The 24,706-nt window shown below is 36.5% G+C and overlaps 1 protein-coding gene across 1 annotated transcript; it reads left to right on the top strand.

Moving 5' to 3' along the window:
- Window positions 1-19,230: 19,230 nt before the first annotated feature.
- On the top strand, window positions 19,231-23,445 carry LOC131051924 (disease resistance protein RPV1-like). Its single transcript, XM_059209046.1, has 7 exons — window positions 19,231-19,713; window positions 19,787-19,936; window positions 20,025-20,320; window positions 20,424-20,581; window positions 20,700-21,712; window positions 21,798-22,085; window positions 22,233-23,445. The coding sequence occupies exons 1-7, from the start codon at window positions 19,444-19,446 to the stop codon at window positions 23,274-23,276; spliced, it is 3,219 nt and encodes a 1,072-aa protein (XP_059065029.1). The 5' UTR covers window positions 19,231-19,443; the 3' UTR covers window positions 23,277-23,445.
- The last annotated feature ends 1,261 nt before the right edge of the window (window positions 23,446-24,706 follow it).

Below are 24,706 nucleotides of genomic sequence, written 5' to 3'. Positions count from 1 at the left end.
ATGAGCTTCTTTACATCAATTTGCATATTTACATTCATGCTTTAGATCATTTAGCATATTTGGTTTGAAGCACTGTCATTTACATTCACATTTACATTTAGGGTTTACTCTCATGCGTAGGGTAGCTCTAGTTTCTTTCATTTTAGGATCTTGCATACACACAAGGTTCTAGCACACACATTTTTCAGTACATTATCAGCTATTTGTGGAGGTGGAAATCACCAACACAGGGGTTTGATTGAGGCAAAACCCTATATAGCCACCCAAACCTTCTCTTTTCAGTTGCAGGTGTAGAAACAGGTATCCGGAGGCAGTTCCAGATCTAGAAAAGGCATCAACACCACCCAGAAGTCTCAGAAGTGCAAAAATATGTCATGGGTAGGGGCATGACACCCTGGTCCTGCCCAAGACATATTTTTGGCAGGATACAGCTTTAGGGTCTATAGTTTGCATCCTTTCAATTGTAGCTCTCTGTCAGTCCATCAGGGACAGTGGCATGGCACCCTTGTCTTGGTCAGTTTTATTCAATTTGTAGCATTAGGTACACATCCAAAATCCTCCCCCTTTCATGTTTTCAGTATCTCAGTTTCAGGTCTGCAAGTTTGTTCAATTTCAAGTTCATTTATGCTTCATTCTTTATCTCCTAATCTTGTTGATCATTCAAACCCTAGTTTTTCTCATCATTTGCAACAAGAGGAATAGAAACCCTAAGAGGTGATCCTTGGCTCTCTCTTTCCCACAAGAATTATCCAAAGTGATCTATCTCCCTAGGCTCATTCATATTCCCAATGTGTTGGCAAAAGTAGGATTAGGTCCTAGACACCCGATCTCGCTTTTCCCACCTCCACACCCTCATCCCACATGGTCTTGGTAGATCAAGCCTAATGCAAGCATCTCTCAACAAAACATAAGACCTACAATTGGAGGGAGGCAGTTGAAACTTTTGGCTAAGCTCACAGGAAGAAAGAAGAGCACCATTGGTAAAAATATCATTAAAAGTACAAATGCCTTTTTGGGCCCATTTCCTAGCAGAACAACCTTGAATGAGAGCAAGAGGTTTATCCTTATGCGTTAAGTTCCACCAAATGGATTTCTCTCCATAAATAGATTTATCCTTACAAATGACCCCATTATTAGCAACCAAGTGCCTAATGAGCTCCTAGGCCTTCCAAATGGCTTTAAAAATATTAGTTACAATAGGGGAGATTGGAAATTTGTCGATAATTAAGTCACCAAAGGGGAGCATCTTCCATGATTTAACATGTTTAGGAACAATCATCTTAATGTTATTTTTGATCAGGACTTTTGTAGTACCCCTGCCCTAATCAATTTCTAATCTCGGTTTGACCTTGGTTAGTTTATCATGTTATAATGTTATAGTCAAATGTTTTGATTTTTGTGCATACCTGTTAATGTGGTTTTCACACCAATTCGTATGCAAGTTTATTAGTTCTCCTATTTCGTGTTATTAATCTCGAGCTAACACTTTCATTAAGTATATATATGTATGCATGTATGACTCTTGGTTGTAGAAGATTTCAATTATAGTACCGCATGGGTGCGAGGTTCATCTCCGCCTGAATTCGCAGGTTTGAGTGTACCTCTTTGGTCTTTAGATTTTGGATTAGGTGGTTGTAAGACCCTCGTTTGACCATAGTCATGCTCGAGTGAGCGTCGTCAGTCGTCATCGGTATTCCCTTTGGGTGGGTATGCAGGTCGTTTGTCTGCTCAGCTTTCTTGGGTTGCGTGTTTTGCATGTGGTTAAATTGAGTATTTAATCCTTAATATTTAATTTGATTTAATGTGTGTTTACGCATTAGTATTTTGGGGACTAAATTAAATAGGTTCTTTTTATGTGATTAATCGTTAATTAAAATTGCTTAATGCAAGTTGGTAGCAAGTTCAATTAAATGGTTAATTTTAAATGATAAATATTTTCAGTTATACTTTTTGAAAGAAAAGATTAAATTTATTTGAAATAGAATTAATTTAATCTCTTCGGCATTTGGAATAGAAAAGGGTAATTTAAGTTATTTGGGAAAATCAATTTTAATTTGAAAAGCAAGTTTAATATATATGATTTGTTGAAAAGAACGATTTTTTTTTAGATTTTTTTTTAAATGAAAATATTTTAAATCCAAAAATGAATTTTTGGTCAACAATCTCCCATTTAACCTAGGTTTGAAAATATTTTTGAGAGGATTATTTTTGGAGGGTGTTTTTGGAAAAATATTTTTGGATGGTGAAATTCTTGGGCATATTGGGGGAAGAAGGATTTTTGGAGCTTGCAAGTTGGGCTCTCCTTCAATCTTACCAAGATTGCTGAATAAGGTAGGTCTCTGGTTTACCTCTTTGGTTTATTTGCTAAATGGAGATTTTTTTATGGATTTTGAAGTTTCTGGTTATGTTTGTTGATAATCTCTCTTTTTGTGGAAAAATGGAAGAGTTGTAATGAAATCACAAACTCAAACCCTCCTTGCTTCTTTCCCAACCTCCAGATTTAATTTGGTTGCTCAAATTGATTTTGAAAAAAAAAAAAAAATATTGGGGTTGGTTGTTCAGGATGAAATTTTGTTTAAAACTCCATTGAATGTTCTATAATTTAAGTTTCATATTGGAAATTAGTTTGGAATTTGGCAGATTGGTGGAATAGATTTGTGAGAAAAGATTCTTTGCCCAAATATGGTTTTGATTGAAAAGAAATTGCTTATTTGGAAAGTTATTCAACAAAATTTTATCATTTTGAAAACAATGAGTTTGTTGGAAACTGTTTTAAGTCTCAATCTGAGACTATTTTAAAATTGGGGTTTATTTATTTTAAAAGTTGTATTTAAAAATAAATAAATAAAATTACTTTACCCCCCATGTGGCAGGGTTCCCCCCCCCCCCCACCACGTGGAAGGGTAGCTCCTCCTACCTTCGGGTAGCATTGCTACCATTTGGTAGCGGCTGCTACCCTATGGTAGTGGTGCTACCATTTGGTAGCGGCTGCTACCCTATGGTAGTGGTGCTACCATTTGGTAGCGACTGCTACCTTCGGGTAGCAGCACTACCAAAGGGTAGCGCCTGCTACCTCTTGGTAGCAGCGCTGCCAAAACAGCAGCCTCCACTCCCCGTGCTAGGACGTGGGCCCCATGTTTTCCTCTTTTTGCTAATTGGTAATAAAATAAAATAAAATAAAAATATATTATTTTATTATAGTTAATAACTTTGGTTTATTTAAAGGATTTTAATATTAATTATTAAAAAGATTTTAAATAGTATATTTAAAAGTTTTTAATATTAATTATTAAAAAGGTTTTAAATAGTGCATTGATTTAATGATTAAATTATTAATTTGTATATATATATATATATATATATATATATATATATATATATATATTAGTTAATATTTAATTTGTATTTTTGGTTGTAGATATATATCTATGAAAGAGCATTACTTGATTTTTGAAAGGTTAAATTAGGTATTTATGTTTGAGGGAAATAGAAATGAGTATCTATCTTAGTTTCTTTTAATGAGAATTTTCATATTTTGGAAAGTGTAACTCGGTTTTGGGAAAAGATAAGCTTAGATAATTGTTTCGTTCAACTATGGAATAATGATTTTATTTTGGAAATTAAATATCAATTTTGGGTTAATTAATATATATTTAATTATATCTGATGCCCTCCTAAATGGCACAAGGTTAGCAAATGATAAACAACACCAAAGACACAAAAACTGTTAGTGTTAATCAATCAAAAACTAATCTATGAAGGCATACCAAAAGAGACACTAAAAAGCATGCTAATGTATATAATAAACGAAACAAAGATTATGAGGCATCTCCAACTGCCTCTTAGCATGGCCTTAGCTTCTTCTCCCTTGTTCCTCTCCTCTCCAAGTTCCAAAATAGTGTAGCTCTCAGTAGCTTTTTGCACTATGGATGCTTATGGAGGATTGAGATTTAATATTAAGCTTCAAATATGAAATGAAAAGCTAAATAATATGCTATTGATGCTAAAATGATTGATTTTACCAAAAAGACAAGATTTTAGTTGTACTATGCTAAATGCTCTCTAAAAATGTCTATAGCCTAAATGCATACAAGTTTTTAGGATCTGGATTATGAAGGAATGGGCTCTATTTATAGGAAAAATGGAGCAATGGATGGCCAGGATTGAAGGGTTTAATCAAGGGTCAAGCTTGAAAGTTGGGGATCCATGTGCACAATTGGCTCCAATGAAATGATGACAAATGTCCACATAGGGTTGGGTTGAAAGAAGAGGTTGGAGGCATTAAAGTCCTGAGAAGACCTCATGGTTATCTAGAAGGCTAAGGGTCAAGTCTAAGTTAAGATTGCCCATAGGATTAAGAGTTAATGCAAGGATAAACCCTTGTGCAAATGATTAAGAGATAATCATGGTCAAAGCATTAAAGACTTGATGAGACCCTTGGGTTGGGTAGAGGTTGAGTCAAAACAAATGTTTTAACCATGTAGGAGGGTTTGGGTTAACCATTAATGGTTATTGGAGACTTTGTGGATTAAGTGGTTGAAAGTTGGAAGCCTTTAATGGCTATCAAAGACTTTGAGGATTTAAGTGGTTGAATGTTGAAAACCTTTAATGGTTATCCAAGACTTTTGAGGTTTGAGAAGTGACTCCATTTTGCTTAGGAATGTGACAATAATTAGGGGATGGATTAGGATAATTAGGAAGGGGTTAGAAGAATCTAGAAGGGGATTAGATTTTGCAAGTGGATTTGGTGGGTGAGGGAAAATAGGATTTTATTAAAATAAAAATTCATTTATTTCAATAAATGTGTGCAAGTTGCATTTGTAGGAAAATGCAAGTGGGGTGGGGATAATGATTTAAATAAATGTTTTATTTAATTTATTTAAAAGAGGAAAAGGGAATTTTTAATTAAATAAATTGATTTTATTTATTTAATTGATTGGAATTGGATTTAATGAATTAATTAAAATAAATTAAATAATTTATTTAATTAATAGGAGAATGTTTGGAGATGAATTAATTAAATATTAATTTAATTAACTGATGGCTAGTGGATTTTTAATCAAATAAATATGAAATATTCATTTAATTAAAATGGACAGATTTATGTGACTACAATATCTTTATATGTTGTGCATATAATTACAATTATATTAATGTGTTTATGGTTTGAAAACTCATGAGGAAGTATTTGTGTTATTTTATGATGCAAATGAACTTAGTGAGTTAGAAAACCATGAACGACTTGTACCTAGATGAGGTAGATAATTGCAATCAAACTTAGATCCTTTAGAAACCAGGATCGATTATTGTGTGAAAACAATAGGAAAGAAGATTGTTTTTTCCAATCTATGCCTATGCTAGTTTAATTTTAGGTATTCACATTTGCTTAAGTAGTGGCAAGTCTTTTATTTTGTTTGTTGGACTCTATTGTATGATTGATTTGGGTACCTGCTTATGTCCTTGATCTTGATTTTTGACTGTTGTCTTGTGATGGTGTTGTAACCGGTCATGTCCTTTATGCGGGTGTCGAATGTTGATTCGTGGTTGACCATAGCTGGTCAGGTCTCTAAATAGAGTATCGTAAGTTAGTACACCTCGTATGAAGACTTGTTTGACCAAGTGGGTATTCCTATCATGTTGAACTCTGTTTGCTTGACCTTTTGTATTCCTGGGTTTAGGAGTTTGTTGAGTATGGTCTAGTGTCATATGGGAAAGTGGCTTTCGATTGGGGGCCGTGCCTTTAGTGGTTACTGGGTAACCCATCGAAAGTGTGTCTAATAAGTGAGAACCTAATAGCATATTAGAGAGTTAGTTAATGAATCACTAAGTAAGTTAATTGTGCTTCACGTATGGGATGAGTGCTAGTACAGACTCAACATGCAATGAGAAGGCCTGAAATGGCAAACCATCATCCTTATCTTCATGAAAGGATGTGTGGGTCCACATGGGGCTTGGATGGGCCGAAGGTTCAGAATAGGTTGCTAGGATAACCCAGTGGATGGGGCCGAAACCTATGAAGACCTGCCATGGTAGCCATACCGGGCTATGTGATGACACTTGTCCCTTATGTTCGCTAGTGTGTTGGTGTGTTGTCTTGATAGGAGCATTGTTGTGGAGTTGTCCTGTTGCTTATGTCCTTGTGAGTACCTGATATCATGTTAGACCTTGGGTTGCTTATGATGGTTTGCGAAGACTTAGTTTCATGGATGCTCCAGTGGAACTTTGTATTTTCTTCTATTATGTTCAGTTGGATCCTTTCCTATTCATGGATCATTTATGTATTTATTTGACCGATGTGGTCATATGTATTATTGGTTATGTTCGCCTTGATGGCAGGATTGTAAATGATGTGACCTTATGTATTCTTCTCTATTATTTAATTATCAAAGGGGTCTTGCAGTTGAGCAGACTTGGAGATGTAGTCCACTAGGGGTGAACTCCGATATCAATTTGGTGTTATGTGATGCTTATGTTCTTATGTTTCCTTTTTAGTTTGGCATGTATGGATGGCATTATGTTAGAATGTATAATCTGGATTAGATGAAGTTAATCTTAAAAGCATGTATGTAGTCATCTTATTAAATGTAGTAATTTGGATCATGAAAGAATGTAGATTAGAATAATGGAATATATTTAGTTATTGATAATGAGATCAAGTATGCATGAACAATATTCATTAGTTTATGATGAAATTTAAGAACGTTATGAAATTAGATGCATGACTTAATTTTTAATGAAAGTTTGAATGTAATGTATGGTTAAATTTTATTGGATGAACTTAATCATGTCACCTATACTTTTAACCTTAATGGATGAACCTTATCTTGTTATCTATAGTTCTATTTTACTGAAAGAAATTATCCTTTGTTTAAGTATTATCGTGTCATTAAGTTAATCAGCATAATTGGATTAATTAGCATGAGTTGAGTTAAATGTGGAATTGATTAATCACGTTGGGAAACTCTTTAGGTGTTATCTGAATCTTTCATTGTATTTTCTAAGCTTATGATATCTCATTGTATCATTGTGTTGTGTTTAATTTTTTTGTTAAAAAAATTGCACTCTATTCTTGTGTTTTAGCTTAATCCCTTCGGGGTTACCTGACAGGGTATTACAACTTTCCAAGGCTCTTCCCCTTCCATCACATGAAATATCCACTTGGCAGCAAGGGCAATTCCTTCCATTTTTAAGTCTTTTAATCCAAATCCACCTTTAGACTTATCTAAACAACTCCATTCCCATCTAACTAGGTGTCATTTTTTATTGCCTCCCATCCGTCTAGAGGAAATTTTTGATAGCTTTTTTAATTTCATTTATTTGGTTATTACTCAATATCCATATTGAGGTATAATACACAATGTAGGAAGAAATAATTTCTAACAAACTTTTACTCTACCTGCTAGGGAGAGGGAAAGGTTGTTCCATTTATTTAGGTTTTTGTCTAGTTTCCCTTTAATCCAAAGCCACATCTCTCTTAAACGGGGGTTCACTGCAAATAGAATGCCCAAATATCTCACCTATTTAGAGGGTCCTCCCCACTAAAATCCAAATTTGGAGATCCAAGGGGAGGGGGATCATCCAATCCCAATAGGATGTATTTAGGGGAGGAGATCTAAGCTCCAGAGAAATCACAAAATATCTTCAACTTAGTCATAAGAGATTCAAAGTTATCTTCCTCCAACTCCAGAAGAAAAGTCATGTCATCAACAAACTAGATATTAACCAAATCCATACTGTTGGTTAAGGAGATACCTTTCACCCTTTCTAAGAAGATAATAAATAGCATCTACAACAATCATAAATAGGGTAGGTGCCAGTGGACACCCTTGCCTAATGGATATACTAAGAGTAATAGCCTTGGTTCGAGAACTATTAATCTCAATTTGAGATGAGGCATCTCTTAACACAATAGAGACCATGTGATAGAATTCATTAGGAAAACCAAAATCATCCAACATCATGAGTAATAATATTCGTTCTACCCGATCATAGGCCTTCTCAAAGTCTATAAGAAACATAGATGCTTTCTTATTAGTGTCTCTGGCCCAATTCATGGCTTCCCTGTTCATGATTAAATTTTCTAGAATGTATCTACCTTTAATGAAATCTATCTAAGTATTACTCACCAAACCAAGTATAATACCTTTCAATCTTAGTGCCAAAATTTTGGCTAAACTCTTGTAAGAAACATTTAAGAGAGTAATGAGTCTCTAGTTCTTGATGAGAGATATATCCCAATCCTTTGGGATCAATTTAATGACACCTTTATTAATCACAACACCTAAAGAGCCTACCTCTATAGCTTCCTGGAAGACCTGTAGAAAATTCATAGCAATTCAATCAATGTTTTCTTTATAAAATTCTACAAGAAGACCATCTCAGCCTAAGGCCTCATCATTGCTCAGAGTATTAATAGCCTTGTGGATTTTATCTAAAGAAATGTCCTTCTTGAGCATAGCAAAATCCTCTGCTAGAACCTTTTTTGGAATGAGGGCTTTGCACTTATTAATTGCAGGGAGGTTATTAGGGGAGAAATTATCCAAGGTAAAGAGCCTCTGGTAATAGAGCAGGAAAGTTGTCTTAATATCTTCGTTATTGGTCATCTCGACACCTTCCTCCTAGATTCTATCAATTCTTACCTTACATTCTTTCTATCTCAACATATTAAAGAAACGTTTTGAGCCCTTATCTCCAAACTACATCCAATTTAGTCTAGATCTAATATTATCTTCTTGAACCTTCTTATTTTGAATACTTCTAAGTGTGTCATTGGTCGAAGTCATGATTAAGGACATATCAGAATTGTCCGGATTTGAGCCATAGCTTCTTGAGCCATTAAGTTATCTATGAGTTCTCTCTCCAATCTTTTTCTATCCTTGGCAAATTTCTTGCCTATAGTTTGACATAAGACTCTCCAACTCTCTACATTCTTTTTCCATTTATTAATGGCTAATGGAGTATGTCTGTCCCATTTACTAATCTGTCTGATCATATATATAGCATCCCCGATATGTTGATTCTTTAATAATATAGTGTTGAGTATAAAGTTATCTCCTTTTTCTTGGTCAGGGAACAAAACTATTATTAACCGTAATATGGGCCATAATAGGATGGTGGTCTGAGAGCGTAAAGGGGAGTACTTTGATAGTGGATCCCTTATTATCTTGAATAAATGAACATGGAACAGTACTGGCATAGAATCGATCTAGTCTAGATTAGATCCTCTTCCTACCTTGTTGAGCATTACACCATGTATACCAGATATCCTTATATACTTTTTTCCTGCCATTAAGGGGATCAAATAAATGTAGCTTTCTTCCTATCCTAGTGAATTTTCTCCCCACTTTTCCACTCCATACTAAGCCCTCCAACTTTATCCTCTGCATTCTCAATCATGTTAAAATATCCTCCTATGATCCAAGGGATGTCTTCAAGGTTGGCTAACTATTTCCAAAGCTCTATCCTATCTCTTTAGTCATTAGGGGCATATAAAGAGAAAATTCCATCTTTAGTATCCTCAACCTACAAGGTAATCCAAGCAACTCTATTACATGGGGAATAACCACTATCAATGATCATAGGTACCCATTTTCTATCAATCAATACAACAACACCTCCTCTACCCTTGTCATGTTTGATAGAAAATCACAAAGCATCCTTCCATATAAACCTAAGATTAACTTCTAGCAAGAATTTGGAGGCCTTGACCTCCTGAAGGAGAAGAATGTTAATATTCCTATGTTGATATAGGGATCTCTTAACAATATGTTTCCAATTGAGGGATTCTAACCCCCTAATATTCTAAGAGATGCACCTCAAATTCATAAGCCACCTTAATTAAAGGAATCTTTCATAGCCTTAAAGTTTCTAAAACTCTTGGGAAGTTCCTTTTTAGTATCCTTCTTCTTGGGGAGGGAAGACTGATTTTCTTTAGTCTGTCCTCTCTTCCTTTTAAGTATGGTAAAAGGGCCCTCTCCATCAAGAATTAAGTTATCATCCTCTATACTATCCACAATCTCAGGGGGTTCCTGATTATCTAGATGTTCCTCTTTGTTGAAAGAATCGCTAGATAGGGATTCATGTTCCATATTGTCTCCTCAAACAAGGGGTTTGTCTGGTGAGATCATATGGGGTAGTGATGCAATCTAGGGGATCAATAGGCGTCTAGTTGCTAATAATGAGGGAAACTTTAATGACTTCAATATTGGATATATCCATATCACAAAAAATGGGGTGAGAGTCCATTTGAGAAACCTTGCTATCAACAAAATCGGTGGGGATGGTATCCTGGTTTTCCCCACAACATGGAGGAGCAAGATTGGGGCTAGGGTTATCAGCCATATTGCTATCCACAAAAGGATCTAAACCATTAACAGGAGAACCAAAACACTCATCCTCATCCATCTTATTGATAGAAGGGTTTCTTTCCTCAAATCCTTTCACAATAGTTTTAACAAGGGAGTTATTTTTATTATAATTATTATTAACAGATTGAGAATCATTGAAATCCACGGTCATGGGTTCATACTTATTCTCCATAACCGCATAATGGGGATTCTTTAATTTTTTGATGGCAATTTGTTGTTTGTTTCTCCTCCTATTTTTTTGATTCATAAGCGAGAGGAATAATTTAGTATGACCATTCTTGTCATCCCTAATCTAGGAGAGAGACATGGAGATGCAATCTGCAATAAATTCACCAAATTTAGCGGGCCCATCCAAGGTTGGAGGATTACTCGAGGGCTTTTTAATAGCCTATGTAACCGCATCTTTTAACAAATTAAGTTTATTATTAAGAGAGGTATGGTTACCCTTAGGCTCGAAGCGGGGAATACTAGAAGCATCATTAGCAGTAAAATTATTAGGGGTAAGATTTGGTTTACACTCAGCAAGAATAGGGCAATTTCTGTGAATGTGCCCCTCTCGTTTGCAAAGGAAATAAGCATTGATACCACCTAGAACTTTGATTAAACAAGTAATTATGTCATCATTCATTTTAATCTCCATAACCCTATGGAGATCCTTGCCAAGTTCGAGTGATATTAGAACCCTAGCATCCAGGTGGGGGACCAAAGAGCAGGTGTCCTTTCTGAAAGTGACTCCCTCCATAGGTTTGGTCTCCTTTCTTACTGCTTCGAAAACCAAGGCATCTGCTATGTCCCATTCAGGAAGAATAAGTACCCCAGCTTGTGCTACCATGTCTCTTCCTTGCTTGAGAGTGATGGTCTTAAACTCATCAACCATTTCTTGCTTTATCTCTTCCTCCACCACAACTAGATCCTTATGGGGCTGCTCACCTTTCCTCTTTTCACACCTATCATTAAATTTATCAATATTCTGCTTCCACACAAATTGCATGGAAGCTCCTGATGTGACAAAGTTATTATCAGCCAAGAAATCCTCATTGGCTTGCTTGATCTTAGGATCCCACTCCTGGCCTTTGAACTCATTAGCAGTAATGTTCATCTCAACAGTAAGGGGCTCTTTTGGCATTCCCTCTTCCACTTCATCATATGTGTATGCTATCTCTCCAAGATTGCCTAATTGTAACAGTTGCCCAGCTGCTACCTGCTCATCTCCTATATGAATAGGGGATTGAGATGGGGAATACAAGGGTTCATCAGACTGTACTTCCTTTCCCACTCTTTGTTTCTTTGGGCTATCCTAAATGTCAATGACATCCTATATCTTCCTCTTCCCTTTTGAGGTAGAAGGCTCCCCTATTGTTGGCATCAACACACTGTAATTGGACTTCTTATGTAACATGTAATCACCAGGAGGGATTGCTCTAGCAGATGCAGAACTATTTAGAACTAGTCTTGCTTTCTCCAAGTTGTTCTTAATTACAACCTCCCTCTTTTCTTTCAATGTCTGCATCACATCCTCAAAACAAAGAATTAAAATTTTTACCTTCTCTTCAGAGGGGTGAAAGCTAGACAAAGGGTCATAGCTAGTGTCAAATTGGTGCACAAAGTCTAAAGCCTTCTTGTAGGCCACCCACTTTTCTTTCCTCGGTTGTTTCTCATCTAAATCAAACTCATTCCTAATGAGGTTTTCAGGAAACTGGAACTGGTGGGTTCTACGTCTACATATTGCCCTCTTTCTGAACATGTTATTGAAGAAATCTTCAAGGTCAACACACCGGGATACTACAGTTGATAAATGGTACGGTTGAAGGAAATCTTCAAAATACTTCCAACCTCCTTTAATAATTACAAATTGATGTGCTGTGGTAACTACAGGGAAAATGGTCCCTTTACCTCTGCCTGTTAGCTCTGCCTCTTGCACACTACCAATCTGCCTGAGGATTTCTGCAATTCCCACTTTAAGAGGGACCTGATAGGGCAAAAAAAATGGAGTTCCTTTGAAACCATATACTCTAAAAACTGTGGAGATAGGGTATAAGTAGATATCACCCCAATTGGGGACAATTTTAATATTCTCAGCAAACTCTTTTGGCCTAATGAATTCCAAAAGAACCTTAGGGACTCTTGAATTCTTTGAATAGCTAAGAGCCCTAATCTTAGATGTAAAACACTTATCAAACTTTAAGTATCTAGCATCATCTCTGTCCCATGACATCACTGTACTCCAGAACTGCACTGGCATCTTCTCTCCATCTTTCTCTTTCACAATATCCATTCCACTTGCAAAATAGTCACCACCCTTGAATAAAAATAAATGCATGAGGAGGGAGTATCATCCAAAAGGCCTATCCACTTTCCCATTCTTTATTCCTATCAAGCCTTCATGGATGGCATTAGTGATATAGGATGCATAATCAAAGGTCACTGCCAAAGAAGGATTCAAAATTTGAGCAATCATTAACATGTAATGAGTTGGCATATTTGCCTCAGCATCTTCTCCTAAAATTTGGCAGAGTGACCAGTATAATCCTTTGGCCCTAAGGGTAAATAGATTTAAAGAGAAAGGCTCCTCAGTGTTGGGTCCTACAACTGTTAATCCGCCTATCTTCACAAAGAATTCTTTAAGAGGCCCATTTCTAAGGTGGTTCCTCTGCACACTGTAAACCTAAGCTAGTGATTTAAAATTAATAAGCTCTAAAAAATTGGTAAATTCACTAAGCCCAAAAGCATTTCTGAACTCCTCATTATTTATTTCAATGAGGGTTTTCCCACTTATATCCCTAACACACCTTGTGATTGGGTCATAGTTGTGTGCAATCTGAGTTAGGAGATCCACATCCACGAATACTCCAGGGACCACCAATTTGCCTACGTCCAACTCCCAGATATTGTTCATTGGGGCTAGGAAGTTTCTCATACCAAATCTAACCTTAAATAATCCCAACCCAGACAACCCAATTTGAGGGTCTCTTAGCCAATTGCCCTTGTCATACAGTCCTTCTCCTATTTATAGGCGAGGAGCTCTTGGCACTAATTCCTTTACCTTTGCTTCCACATTAGTTGACATTATCAACTGTTCTAGGAAATCATTATAGATAGCCCTCTCCTAGTAATTAACCTTTCCTGAGAATTCTCTTTTAGGTGCCATCTTAAAAAAATATGCAAGCAATTTAATTACTAGCCCCAACCGTTCTGTAACAAATCAAATCCCCAATTAAAACACACTGTCGAGTAATTGCCAAGCAAGAGTACAAGAGAACCTATTTTTGGCTTGAAGAAATCCGCTCTGCAACTGAAGAAATTTGCTCTGCAACCGCTTCTCTGCAACAATTTTTCAAAATGATGCCTTCATTCAATTGATGCAAGATCATATACGGTAGTCGGGTTCTTAACTGCGACATTGATACTGCATGCTTTGGCCGTCCTTTAAGAATTGAATTCATAGAAGAATTTGAAAATTTCGCTCCAATAGGTCATAACATGCTAGTATATTTTCTTTTCGCTCTTTTGCCATTTCGCAGAGCATAACATCCTAGCAATTTCGCCTAATGAAATCGCGCCAGCCGTCCGATCAGATGAGAATTGATCAGTCTTTACACTGTGTTAACCTCTTTGCCTTTGCATCTGGGCCCTACCTCCTTTTTGCCATTTCGCAAGCTTTATCCCTCGAGCATTTTCCTTTCGTGAAGCTACGCCAAGCGTTAGATAAAACTCTAACCACCCGGCCTTTAACTCCTATCGGGACCGTCAACTTTTTCACTAACCATGCCTCATCTTGATGGCTAATGGTTTTTCTCTATTTTGCAGGGGTTAATCCGCTTCCATCTTCGAGCCACGAAACAACAAGAAGCGTTGGATCAATCTTGAGATGAACATCTTTTAAGTGAGACCTTTATCCAGACATTGCTTACCCCGCATATTCACCGGTTAACAAATGCCATGTGGCACTTGACCATTAGCCCTGGAAAAATCTTTGGGTTTAGTTCAGAGTCAACCACGTGTCTTACTTCCTGCATAACTGCTGGTTACACCCTAGCAGGCCCTTAATCACCTTTTGAAACTACGTGTCAATCGACACATCACCATCAAGCTTAACAAGAAGTAGTAGCTATCATTCCACATCATGCTGGGAAGAACTTCTCTTTCTCTTTCACCATTTTGCGGTCCTTAATCCTTGGTTGATTTGCAACCACGAAGCAACAAGAACCCTTGGATCAAAACAGAGTTGATCATCTTTTACCTTTATGCCTTGTTTATTCTTCGGGCCCACTAGCTCTTTCGCCATTTCGCAGACCTTAAAACACTAGCATCTTACCTTCGCGAACTCACACGAACCGTTAGATCATATCAAACTTGCTTGATGCTTAACAACCTACTTGAATCCGATAGACGTGGGTCTTCTAACTCAGCTTTATCCACCTGGTATCTAGTCAATCCTAAACTGACATGTCAACATTTTATTCGCTGAAAGAAAACATCGGGATCCACTTTCTCCTTGCCACCTATATCTGCCAAGTCACTTCTTATCCCATAGCATGACTCATCTTCTTGGACCCAACTGTCAGTCCTCAAATCCAATTCGCTAACCACTTTAATTTTCAGCCACATGTCATTGTCTTACTTGCCATCTCAACCAGCTGGATTGCTTACTTGGAACGCCATGTCATTTCGTTGTTTAGCGAAAGCTATCTTTTGAGCATCTTTCTCCTGTGAAACTGTGCTAGCCGTTAGATCTCGAGGACTTGCCCATCTGCTATGCCTCTTATGAACCTCTTTCACCCGGGCCCAAAAACCTTTCGCTATTTCGCAGAGCATAACATGTGAGAATCTCTCAGTTACGAAACAACGCAGGTCGTTGATTTCTTTCAAACTTGATAGCCTTTTAGTCGTGGAAAAGTCTTCACGACCGGGTCCCACCAAGCCTTTTTTCCATTTCACAAAATGTAATTTACTCGCTCATTTCGGCTGCGAATCAATGCCAGTCATTAGATTCAAAACGAGATGGAGTGTCGTTAAAATAGATCCAATGCACACAGTCGAACATGCTTTTTCCTTTTGCTATTTCGTAGAGCATAACACACCTGCAACTTCGCCTAACGAAATAGAGAAAGTCGTAGATTCATTTGAAAGTTGCGCGACACTTACTGGACCCGACAACATTAGAAGGAAAAGGCTAAGGCGTAGATTTTTATAATTATTTAACGATCGCCTAGGCAAATAACAAGGGGGGGACATTTCACATGACCCTAAGACCCATCACTTAAGTGAATAAAGTAACATAGGAATAGAAGCCAGAGGGTTTTGATCAGACATTTGAGTGATTAAAACTAAAAGCCCTTAACCCTTAAAGTCCTAAAACAAATTTGAAGCAATTAATAGCATACCTGACTCAAAATTTCAAAAACTTAGCCAATCATGGGAAAAGAAAACCCATTTCTTAAACAGTGATAACACCATATCTGGTTTGTCTTATCTCATTAGAAGGAGAGTTAGTGGGTGAAGAAATTTCTTGTGTCCTATCTTCCTCGATCTATCGTTCATAGTCTTCTTGTCTTTTTAGTCTGATTTATTCTAGTTTTTTTTGCATTTTTAGGCATATCAACTCTTTCGCATCATCTATGATATCACTGGATTCTTTAGGGGTTTCTGCAGTAGATGTATCTGAGAGATGATCAGGAACCCATTCATACTCATTTGAATCAGTTTCTGAATCATCTACTTGTTGTCTGCCAGTATATGTGACTGGAATATTCAGCGGTGCAAACAATTCTCTGATTCTGTATACTTCGTCTCTCATATCCTTTGCGATTTCTACTTCCTATGGTATTATAGCTGATATAACTAGAACTTGATTACCATCTGTTTCCTCTTTCTAGGTGGGCAATTCTTTTTGTTCACCGTTACACTCTTCCTGAGTTTGTTGAGTATTAATTTCTTTTGTTGTTAAAGGTAGTACCTTTTTCTTCCACTTACATTGATGGTGGGGCGTGTGCTTCTGATCTGATGACTTTCTTGGATCATATCTTAGTCCATCTTTTTCATTGGCAGACCTAGTTTGTAACTGAATAGGTTCAACAATACCTTTTTGATGTTTGCCTAGAGGACCAGTACCTGAATATCCCATGCGTTGAAGCATCTTATAGCCTGGACCATATTGTGTCAGAGAAATCTCACAATGTCGTATTTCTTTGTTTGCACTATCTTCTTTAAAAAGTGACGTGAGAACATCATCCTCTTCTATTTCACGCGCAAGAGAAGTACAGGACTATGTAAAGACACCATCGTAAATGACTTTTGGAGTTGAAGTTTGTGGCTTCATAGCCTCTAATGGTTTTCTCAACTGTCTTGGTGATGGAGGAAGAGACATTAGTGAGAGTATAGGCTCTATTTTGTAGCCATCTATGCTAGTGTTTGTGATTTTCAATTTCTTTTGTAAATCTTTCAGCAAAGATTCTGAACTTTCAGTTGTGGAGGTTTCTCTATTATGAGGAACAAAAGCATCAACACTCTGCATTAATGCATTGTAGGCATAACTTGTATTAGCAAGAATACTAACTTCAACTCCATTATAAGGAAATTTCAAGCATTGATGATACGTAGATGGTACTGCTTTCATTTCATGAATCAATGGCCTGCCTAGTAAGATGTTGTATGAAAGATGAAGATCCAAGACTTGAAAAATGACATCCCTTTCCACAGGTCCTACTCTGATTGGTAATAGTACTAGACCATTAGAGGTTCTTTCTTCTTCATCATAAGCCTTGATTGTTATTTTCTTTGTTGGGTCAATAACATTTTCAGAGAATCCTAGTTGTGTCAATAGATTGTAGGTATAAATATTCAAGCCAGTGCCTCCATCTATCAAAACACGTTTAACGCGGTGTTTATGGATCATGGCTTCAATGTGTAATGGCTAGTTATGTGGGTGACTCGGTGAGTTATCATCTTCTTTAGAGAAAGTGAGGTAATGAGGTGAGGTCAGGTGACCCACCATAGATTGAAACCGATCTATGTTTAAATCTTTAGGGACGCTGGTGGTAATTAAAGCCTTGTCCAGGACCTCTCTATGAGCAGAAGAGATCTTAAGCAGTTCCAAAATGGAGATTTGAGCATTGGTTCTCTTCAATTATTTGATAATACTATAACCAAGAGAAGACGATGAAGCCATCTGTTTTGATTTGGCCATGATTGTGTCTGTTTGTCTATTTGGTAGATTTGATGTTGTTTGATCAAAAGTTGAGGAACTACCTCCTGGGAGAGTAATCTTCCTTTGAGTGCTAGTCATAGCATTAGCAGCTTATGCTTGACTTTGGTGATCTAGGACTATGATCACATTGTAATATTCAGGTTGAGCATATTCAATCATGTTGATCATATTATCATTGTTAGTGTATGTATAATTGACTCTAGCTTGTGCGGCTAAGAAAATGGCAATATCTTTTAACCTAGATTTTTCATTATTAATACCATTATTAATTTCTAAATTAGGAGAAATGGACAGGGTAAACATAGAAGGGTCAAAAGGCTTACCTCCTCTTCCTTCGACCCCATCAAAACTTACTCTAGGAAAGGAAGCCCTAACTTCAAACTACGCACTATCAAAAATTGGGGATGAAAGAGAATCGAGTAGAGCCGTCTTAAACGTTCTGGCTTTCTCCACGACAACGACAGATGAGGAATTAACCAACTCGCTCAACATAAATGAGCCCTTGTGCGGAGGGCCACGGCTATTCTAGCTCCAAAACAGACCTTTTGTATAGCGTGTTAGTGACAGGTTAGTCAATCGCAACCGTTAACTGCAAAATCGATGGTGTAAAACGCGTAACTAACACCCGTGTTAGTCAATTTGTACTGTCTTTCTGGAGCCAGAATAGACGCGTTCCGTGCAGAGAGCCCTCCATAATGGCACGTACATGAAGAGAAAACGCAAGACAACACTACACAAACAAGAAGCAATAAATTAGGGTAAATTACAGCGAGAAACAAGGAAGATTACCTGCGTGGAGGAGGTCGTACATCCTCCCCCACGATCTGAGCCTGACGACCCTTCCACAAAGGATTGAAACCCTCGCATTCATCATTACTTGCAGCTATTATTATATATTATTAAAATATTAACGATTACTAATATAATATAATATGTAATATTATTTTTAAATATAATATTAATTAAAACAACATTTATATACGCTTTTCACTCATAGCCATTTTTTTTTTCAATGCCAATTAATTTTATAAATTGTAAATTTGCTCAATGTTACTAAAATTCAAATAAAAAAGATTGCATGAATATACTATTTAATATTTTATATATAAATTATTAAAGTTAGAATTCATTTTCAAACTTTCTAAAATTAAATTAATAATTATCAATATTATTTTCAACAAGAAATTTTTTAATTGAAATTGGTAACATTCATTTTTAAAAGTTAATTTTAAAAAAATCAGTGTTGTTGATAACACTTCTTTAATTTAATTATATTTTAAAAATAAATATTATTAATAGTACTTAATTTCAAAAAGTAAAAAGTAAATACTCAAATTTATAAGAAAAAATATTTTTAAATCTTCTAAACTTATTAGATTTTTCTAATTATATCATTATATTTATAAATGATTTATTATATATTTAAAAAAATATATATTATATTTATTCTAAAAATTTTAATAATTATTATTTTAACTCAATGAATTTATATTCTTCTCATAATTTTATCATAAAAGATTTGTAATGATGAAGATGCTTCTCTATTTCCCTCCCTCTTCCTATTGCTCTCTATCAACTCTAACCAAATTAGGAAAAATATAAATTTTGCTCACACACTTTGATTTAATTCGTTACGCTTTTACAGCTCAAAAAGCTCCACGAATTTACGGAAGGCAAGGGCTCATCGATTGTTATTTTGACAGCTTTTAAAGTGTACTGAATTATGAAACAAAAGCGATGAAGAATAACTTAGTCTGCAAACAAAGCAAAATATGTATCTAAGCACCAATATCATGAGATAGGTAGCCTATAAAGCACTCAATGTGAACTTGGGAGACATCATCTCATCTCGCTTGCATTTACCTAACAATGCGCTGCATTTTGTCCTGCTTTAAATCTTCGCCAGCCAATCACGCGTCCTCACTGCCGCCTCCGCCACCTCCTCCGCCACCTCCTCCGCCGCCACCGCCACCTCCTCCGCCACCTCCTCCGCCGCCACCGCCACCGCCACCGCCACCTCCGCCTTCGTCGCTCAAGGTGGAAGACTGTATCAAGCGCTTTGAAAAAATCAATAATGTAGACGACGTTGATAATTTGATCGATGTCATCGACAAGCTGTTGGAGACTCTTCCAAACAAGGTAAGTATAGAAATCTTATGAAATGTAATTTATTCTTGGATTCTAGTTGATGTCATCCTTTCTCTAAATGCAGTCGAAAGAGGATAAGACATTAAAGAGAAGCAAATCAGAAATTCTTTCCGATTCAGACAGTACAAAATCACTATGGAGTTCCTTTCTGCACAGTGGCTCTCAATTTCTTAAATTTGTGAATGAACAAATTGATCAACTGCAGAAGAATTTGGTAATTTTATTTTCAATTTGTATTCAACATTAGTTAATACTAGTTTGAAATTATTTGGAGTTGGAACTAACGGTAGTTGTACGTACAGGGAGACGAAGGAAACAGAAAAGCTGTATCACAAATATTGCAAAAAATGGGGAACGTGCATTGGGTAGTTGCAGGTTTATCTGTTGTAGCTTTCCTGCTTGACCAGATTGATCAAATCTCTGAAAACCGCAGTGGATGCGTGGAACTCCTTAAACAAACGAGTAATCTTGCTGGGCATATAAGAAAGTTGAAGTATGATATGCCACAAGAAGAAAAGAAATTGAATGAAGCTATTATAACTATTGTTGAAGGATCCATGATGTGCGCTTCTCAATTAAAATCAGGAGGACTTTTCAGGTAAAATGCCAACAATGGTTAAATATTTGAATTTAATGTGAATTCTGTTAGTGTTATTGTTATTTATGCATAGTTATTGTCATTGAAATTGTCCGTATTGCAGGTTTTTAAAGGCGTCTGTGAACTCCGAAAGCTTGGCAGCTCTACAATCGAAATTAAGTCATCTGTATGAAGATCTTACATTAGGAGAAGTAATAACAATAGAACAGCATCAGTCTCGTGACCTCCCTTCACAGAAGCCCATTTATCCAGATTATGCAGGTAGATATATAAAGACCCTCCACTTCCAAACTTTTCAACTGTATTCACATGTCATATTTGCATCACCATTTAGATATGTTGTTGTTAGCGTAATAGTCTTCTGTGGGTTGACTGGCAGTTGGAATCGAAAAGCAGAAGGAAGATGTAACGAAGCTGCTGGACATGGAAACACGAAATAAGTCGTCAATGGCTGTAGTCATCTGTGGAGTTGGGGGCATAGGAAAGACCACGCTTGCTACTGCTGTTGTTGCAGACTTACATCTCACAGATTACAACTATTCGAGAGTTAAAATGGATGAACATCTCACCAAGAATGACATAAAATGCATGCAGCAGCAAATATTGAAGGAAGCCTTCCCAAAATATACTTATGACAGGAAAGTAACATTGACAAATAGTGCAGAAGGTCAGGATCATCTAGCCAAAGCTTTCCAAGCCCAAGGAAACAAGCCAATATTTCTGTTTATTGACAACGCTCTTCGCGCAGAAGACTTGCAAGAGCTTTTCCCAAAAAGATTAGAAGGCCTTCCGAAGCGGAGCAGAATAGTGCTCACAGCTCGAAATCTGGGTGTCACGGATATGCTCATAGACGCCGGCCTTGAACGTCGTCAGCATCATGTGACTACTCTACGCATGGAAGAGGCGATCAATCTCCTATTCCGAGGCTCCAATCCTGATAATAGCAGAGGCGGAGACAATATTGAACAAATCCTGCAGATTTGTGATGGAATTCCATTAGTCTTAGAAATTGTCGGTGCTTGTTTGCGCAAGCAGAACTACATGGTCGACAGATGTACGCAAATAATTGAAGCTTTGAAGAGGGGAGAGGAGGTCAGAACACAAAATCTGAGCGACCGCCTATTTACTTGCGTATATGACCAGCTCGAGCCGTCTACGCAAGAAGCATTTTTGGATATATGCTGCTTCTTTGCTAACTGGTGTCGACGCCATGTGGAATACATTGTTGGAGCCGAGGAGGTCACACATCTGGAAGAGGCTGCTTTTTTGAAGATGTCCGACAAAGGCAAGGTGATTGTTCATGATATCATACGAGCAATAGGGCTGAGTATGTCTAAATCCAATAGAATTATGAAACTGCGATCCTGGCGTGAACTTGCGCAAGGCAATCAGGTACGTTTTTTAATTTATGTACTCGTACAGGGTCAAAATGTAATGTTTAGTACTAGAATTGATAAAATAAATAATGTCATTGCAGAGGATCGATCAAATTAAAGGAGTCCGGCTTACCAGAGAGGAGTCTGAATCTGGGTGCGTACTTGATGGGGAGCATATTCTTTCAATGGAAAAATCGTTGAGGGTACTCGACTTGGAGAGCCAGATAACTGTATCAAGATCAAGTCAAAAGACACCGAGATTCGAAGAACTCAGATTTTTCCGCCTGCGCGGCGACATCTCTGCGTTATGGCCAGTGAATTCAGAGTGCTTTGAGCGGTTGGCAGTGTTCCATGGCCCTGTTCTTAAGGATGGTGTGAATTTCTATCAGGCAAGGCCTTCCTCATTTCATTTAAGTTTCTTTCTCACTTTAATGGTCAAGAATGGTACTATAAGAGAACTGTTGAAACGCTTGTTTAATTGTTTGTTTATATATATGGAAAAAAATCCTTACAATGGAATTACGATATCAATACAGTTACCCAAGAGGCTGCGGTTGATGAAAGTCACTGCAGAGTCTCAGATATTTGCAAATTCAGAGGAGTCCAGGCCCGGCAGCGTCAGGAAAAATTCTTCCTTGGAAGAATTGGATTTAAAAGAATTGAAAAGTCTCCAGAGATTACCCGGACAGCTTGATCACCTAACTGCCCTCAAGGTTTTGATATTAGATGAATGGGATCAGATGCAGGAGCTGTCTGAGCAGGTGTGTGAACTGCGTTTATTATGTAAATTGAGCATGTGCGGTGGCAGTTCTTTGAAGAATTTGCCAAAATCGTTTGGGCAATTACGTTGTTTAGAAGAGTTGATCTTAACAAGTTGCACGCAATTGGAACAATTGCCCTCAACTTTTGGAGACCTGAGTTCTCTAAAACATTTGAACCTAGCAGAGTGTATTAAATTAAAAGAACTTCCTTCAAGCTTTGGGGAATTAAGGTCATTGGAGGTTTTAAATTTGGAAAGCTGCTGGAATTTAGAAGCCTTGCCTCCGAGATTTGGAAAACTGTGTCAGTTACAGAAGTTGAGTCTGGGGTCAGATAATCTTAAAGAATTGCCTTCTAGCTTTGGGGAACTTAGCTCTTTAGCAGAGCTGAGGTGTAACTGTCTGGAACTCAAGAAATTGCCTTCTAGCTTTGAGCAACTGCATGGGTTAAAGAAGTTGAGCCTACAGTCAGATGATCTGGAAGAATTGCCTTCTCGCTTTGGGGAACTTAGCTCTTTAGCGGAGCTGAGGTGTAACTGTCAAGAACTGAGGGAATTGCCACTTGCCTTTGGGCAGCTTTTTACTTTGACAGATTTAGATTTAAGTAGTTGCAAGAAATTGAGTACCTTGCCCTGTAGCGTGGGAAAGCTTAGGTCACTGAAATATTTCAACTTGTCCGCTTGCTATAGGTTAAAAGAATTACCTTCTAGCATTTGGGATCTGCCATGTTTAACAGAATTAGATATAAGAGAATGCCACAAATTGATGACAGGATTACCAACAAGAAAACGAAAACTGCAGTTAACCATTCGGTTGCTGTAGAAACAAAGAGACGGGGAATCCTGTTTTGATTAGAGATCTCAATTATTGAACCTTTTAACCTACCTGGAGGGCAAAAGTGTCTAAAATATGACGTCAGACTTCATTTTTATTATATATTTGTTCAATTAATCAAATAAGAATAATCTACTGAAACCTATTTGGTTGTCAATTACTGTATCACATGTTTAATGAACATGTATGTATCATGTTTGCCCTAAACCTTTAATACATTATATAAATCACCTAATGGGCTTGCCGATAAAATCAAGGAAAATAACCATTCGTTAAATTAGTTATAAATTATATCTGCGTCTTCTGAATTGCATAGAGATAACGTAATGTGAGGATAAGGGCATTTCATTAACATATTTGGATTGTAAATAGTTTGTTAGGTTTTTTCACATATTCCAATTGTTAATTGTGATGATGGATGTTGTATATTTGAAAAAAAAAAAAAAAATTGTTTTTTGGATTTATTTTAAATGGATAATTTTTATATAGTAATTAGTGTATAAGTAATTAATTTTAGTTTGAGAGTAAGTAATTAATTATAGTTTGAGAGTAAGTAATTAATTTTAGTTTGAGAGTTGCTAAATAATGGAGATTTAATTTCAGTTTATTTGTATTTATAATCAAGTTTCGATTTTGCATTTTATTATATAATGTTTATAGATGTATGTTCCTTGTTGCTTGATTTTGATTTTTATACTAATAACATATTCACTAGTACTATTTTGTATATATCATTGAAATTGTTGACAATGTATTGTACATGTATATAGATGTTTTACAATGTTTTAGCTTCATTGTATTAAATTTATATGTTGATTATGGCTATAGCATCCAATACAACTTTGTAATTTATCAGTTATATATGTTTAATATCTGGATCATTCTATTTGTTTATAATTTTTACTTAGATTTAGCTATTTAATGCCATCTTATGTATAATTTTAGGTTGATTGTATCAATTCAAGAATAGCACATCCTCTTATCTTATAACTATTGCTCAAGTTGAAGCAAAGGATGACAATATTCTTTAGTCTAAAAGAAAAATGTTATCAATGAGGAGAGGATAATTGTGGGTCAAGAGATAGGATGGGGGAAATCCACTTCTACTCTAAGCCTTACAGAAACCCAAGAATGTGACTCTTAAGGCCTTCTCTAATAGAGCAATTAAATAAAAAATGAAGAAAATATAAGAAAACTTTGATTACAATACTTCAATGCTAATAAAAAATAACCCTACTAGACCTAATTACAAGAAGTATAAAAAGGTATGCATATGCAAGAGTGGATGAAAGGTAAGTTTGTATCACCAATTGTGAGCCTCCTTAAACATTTGTTACACGTATGAATCTTTTGACTTGATAGCTCCAATTCTACATTTTTGTCAAGCACATGTCCCTATTAATATTATATTGTTAATT

Source organism: Cryptomeria japonica, chromosome 7 (assembly GCF_030272615.1).
Source record: "Cryptomeria japonica chromosome 7, Sugi_1.0, whole genome shotgun sequence".
NCBI classification, from domain to species: domain Eukaryota; kingdom Viridiplantae; phylum Streptophyta; class Pinopsida; order Cupressales; family Cupressaceae; genus Cryptomeria; species Cryptomeria japonica.
Note: the sequence above shows the minus strand (reverse complement) of the source record. Positions and strands in the feature narration are given on the sequence as shown.

What these genes read in the sequence shown, in the direction of transcription:
- LOC131051924 (XM_059209046.1), top strand. Translation starts at nt 19,444, where the DNA reads ATGCGCTGCATTTTGTCCTGCTTTAAATCTTCGCCAGCCAATCACGCG. An exon ending in TGGAGACTCTTCCAAACAAG is followed by an intron (nt 19,714 to 19,786) that starts GTAAGTATAGAA and finishes CTCTAAATGCAG; the next exon opens with TCGAAAGAGGATAAGACATT. An exon ending in ATCAACTGCAGAAGAATTTG is followed by an intron (nt 19,937 to 20,024) that starts GTAATTTTATTT and finishes TTGTACGTACAG; the next exon opens with GGAGACGAAGGAAACAGAAA.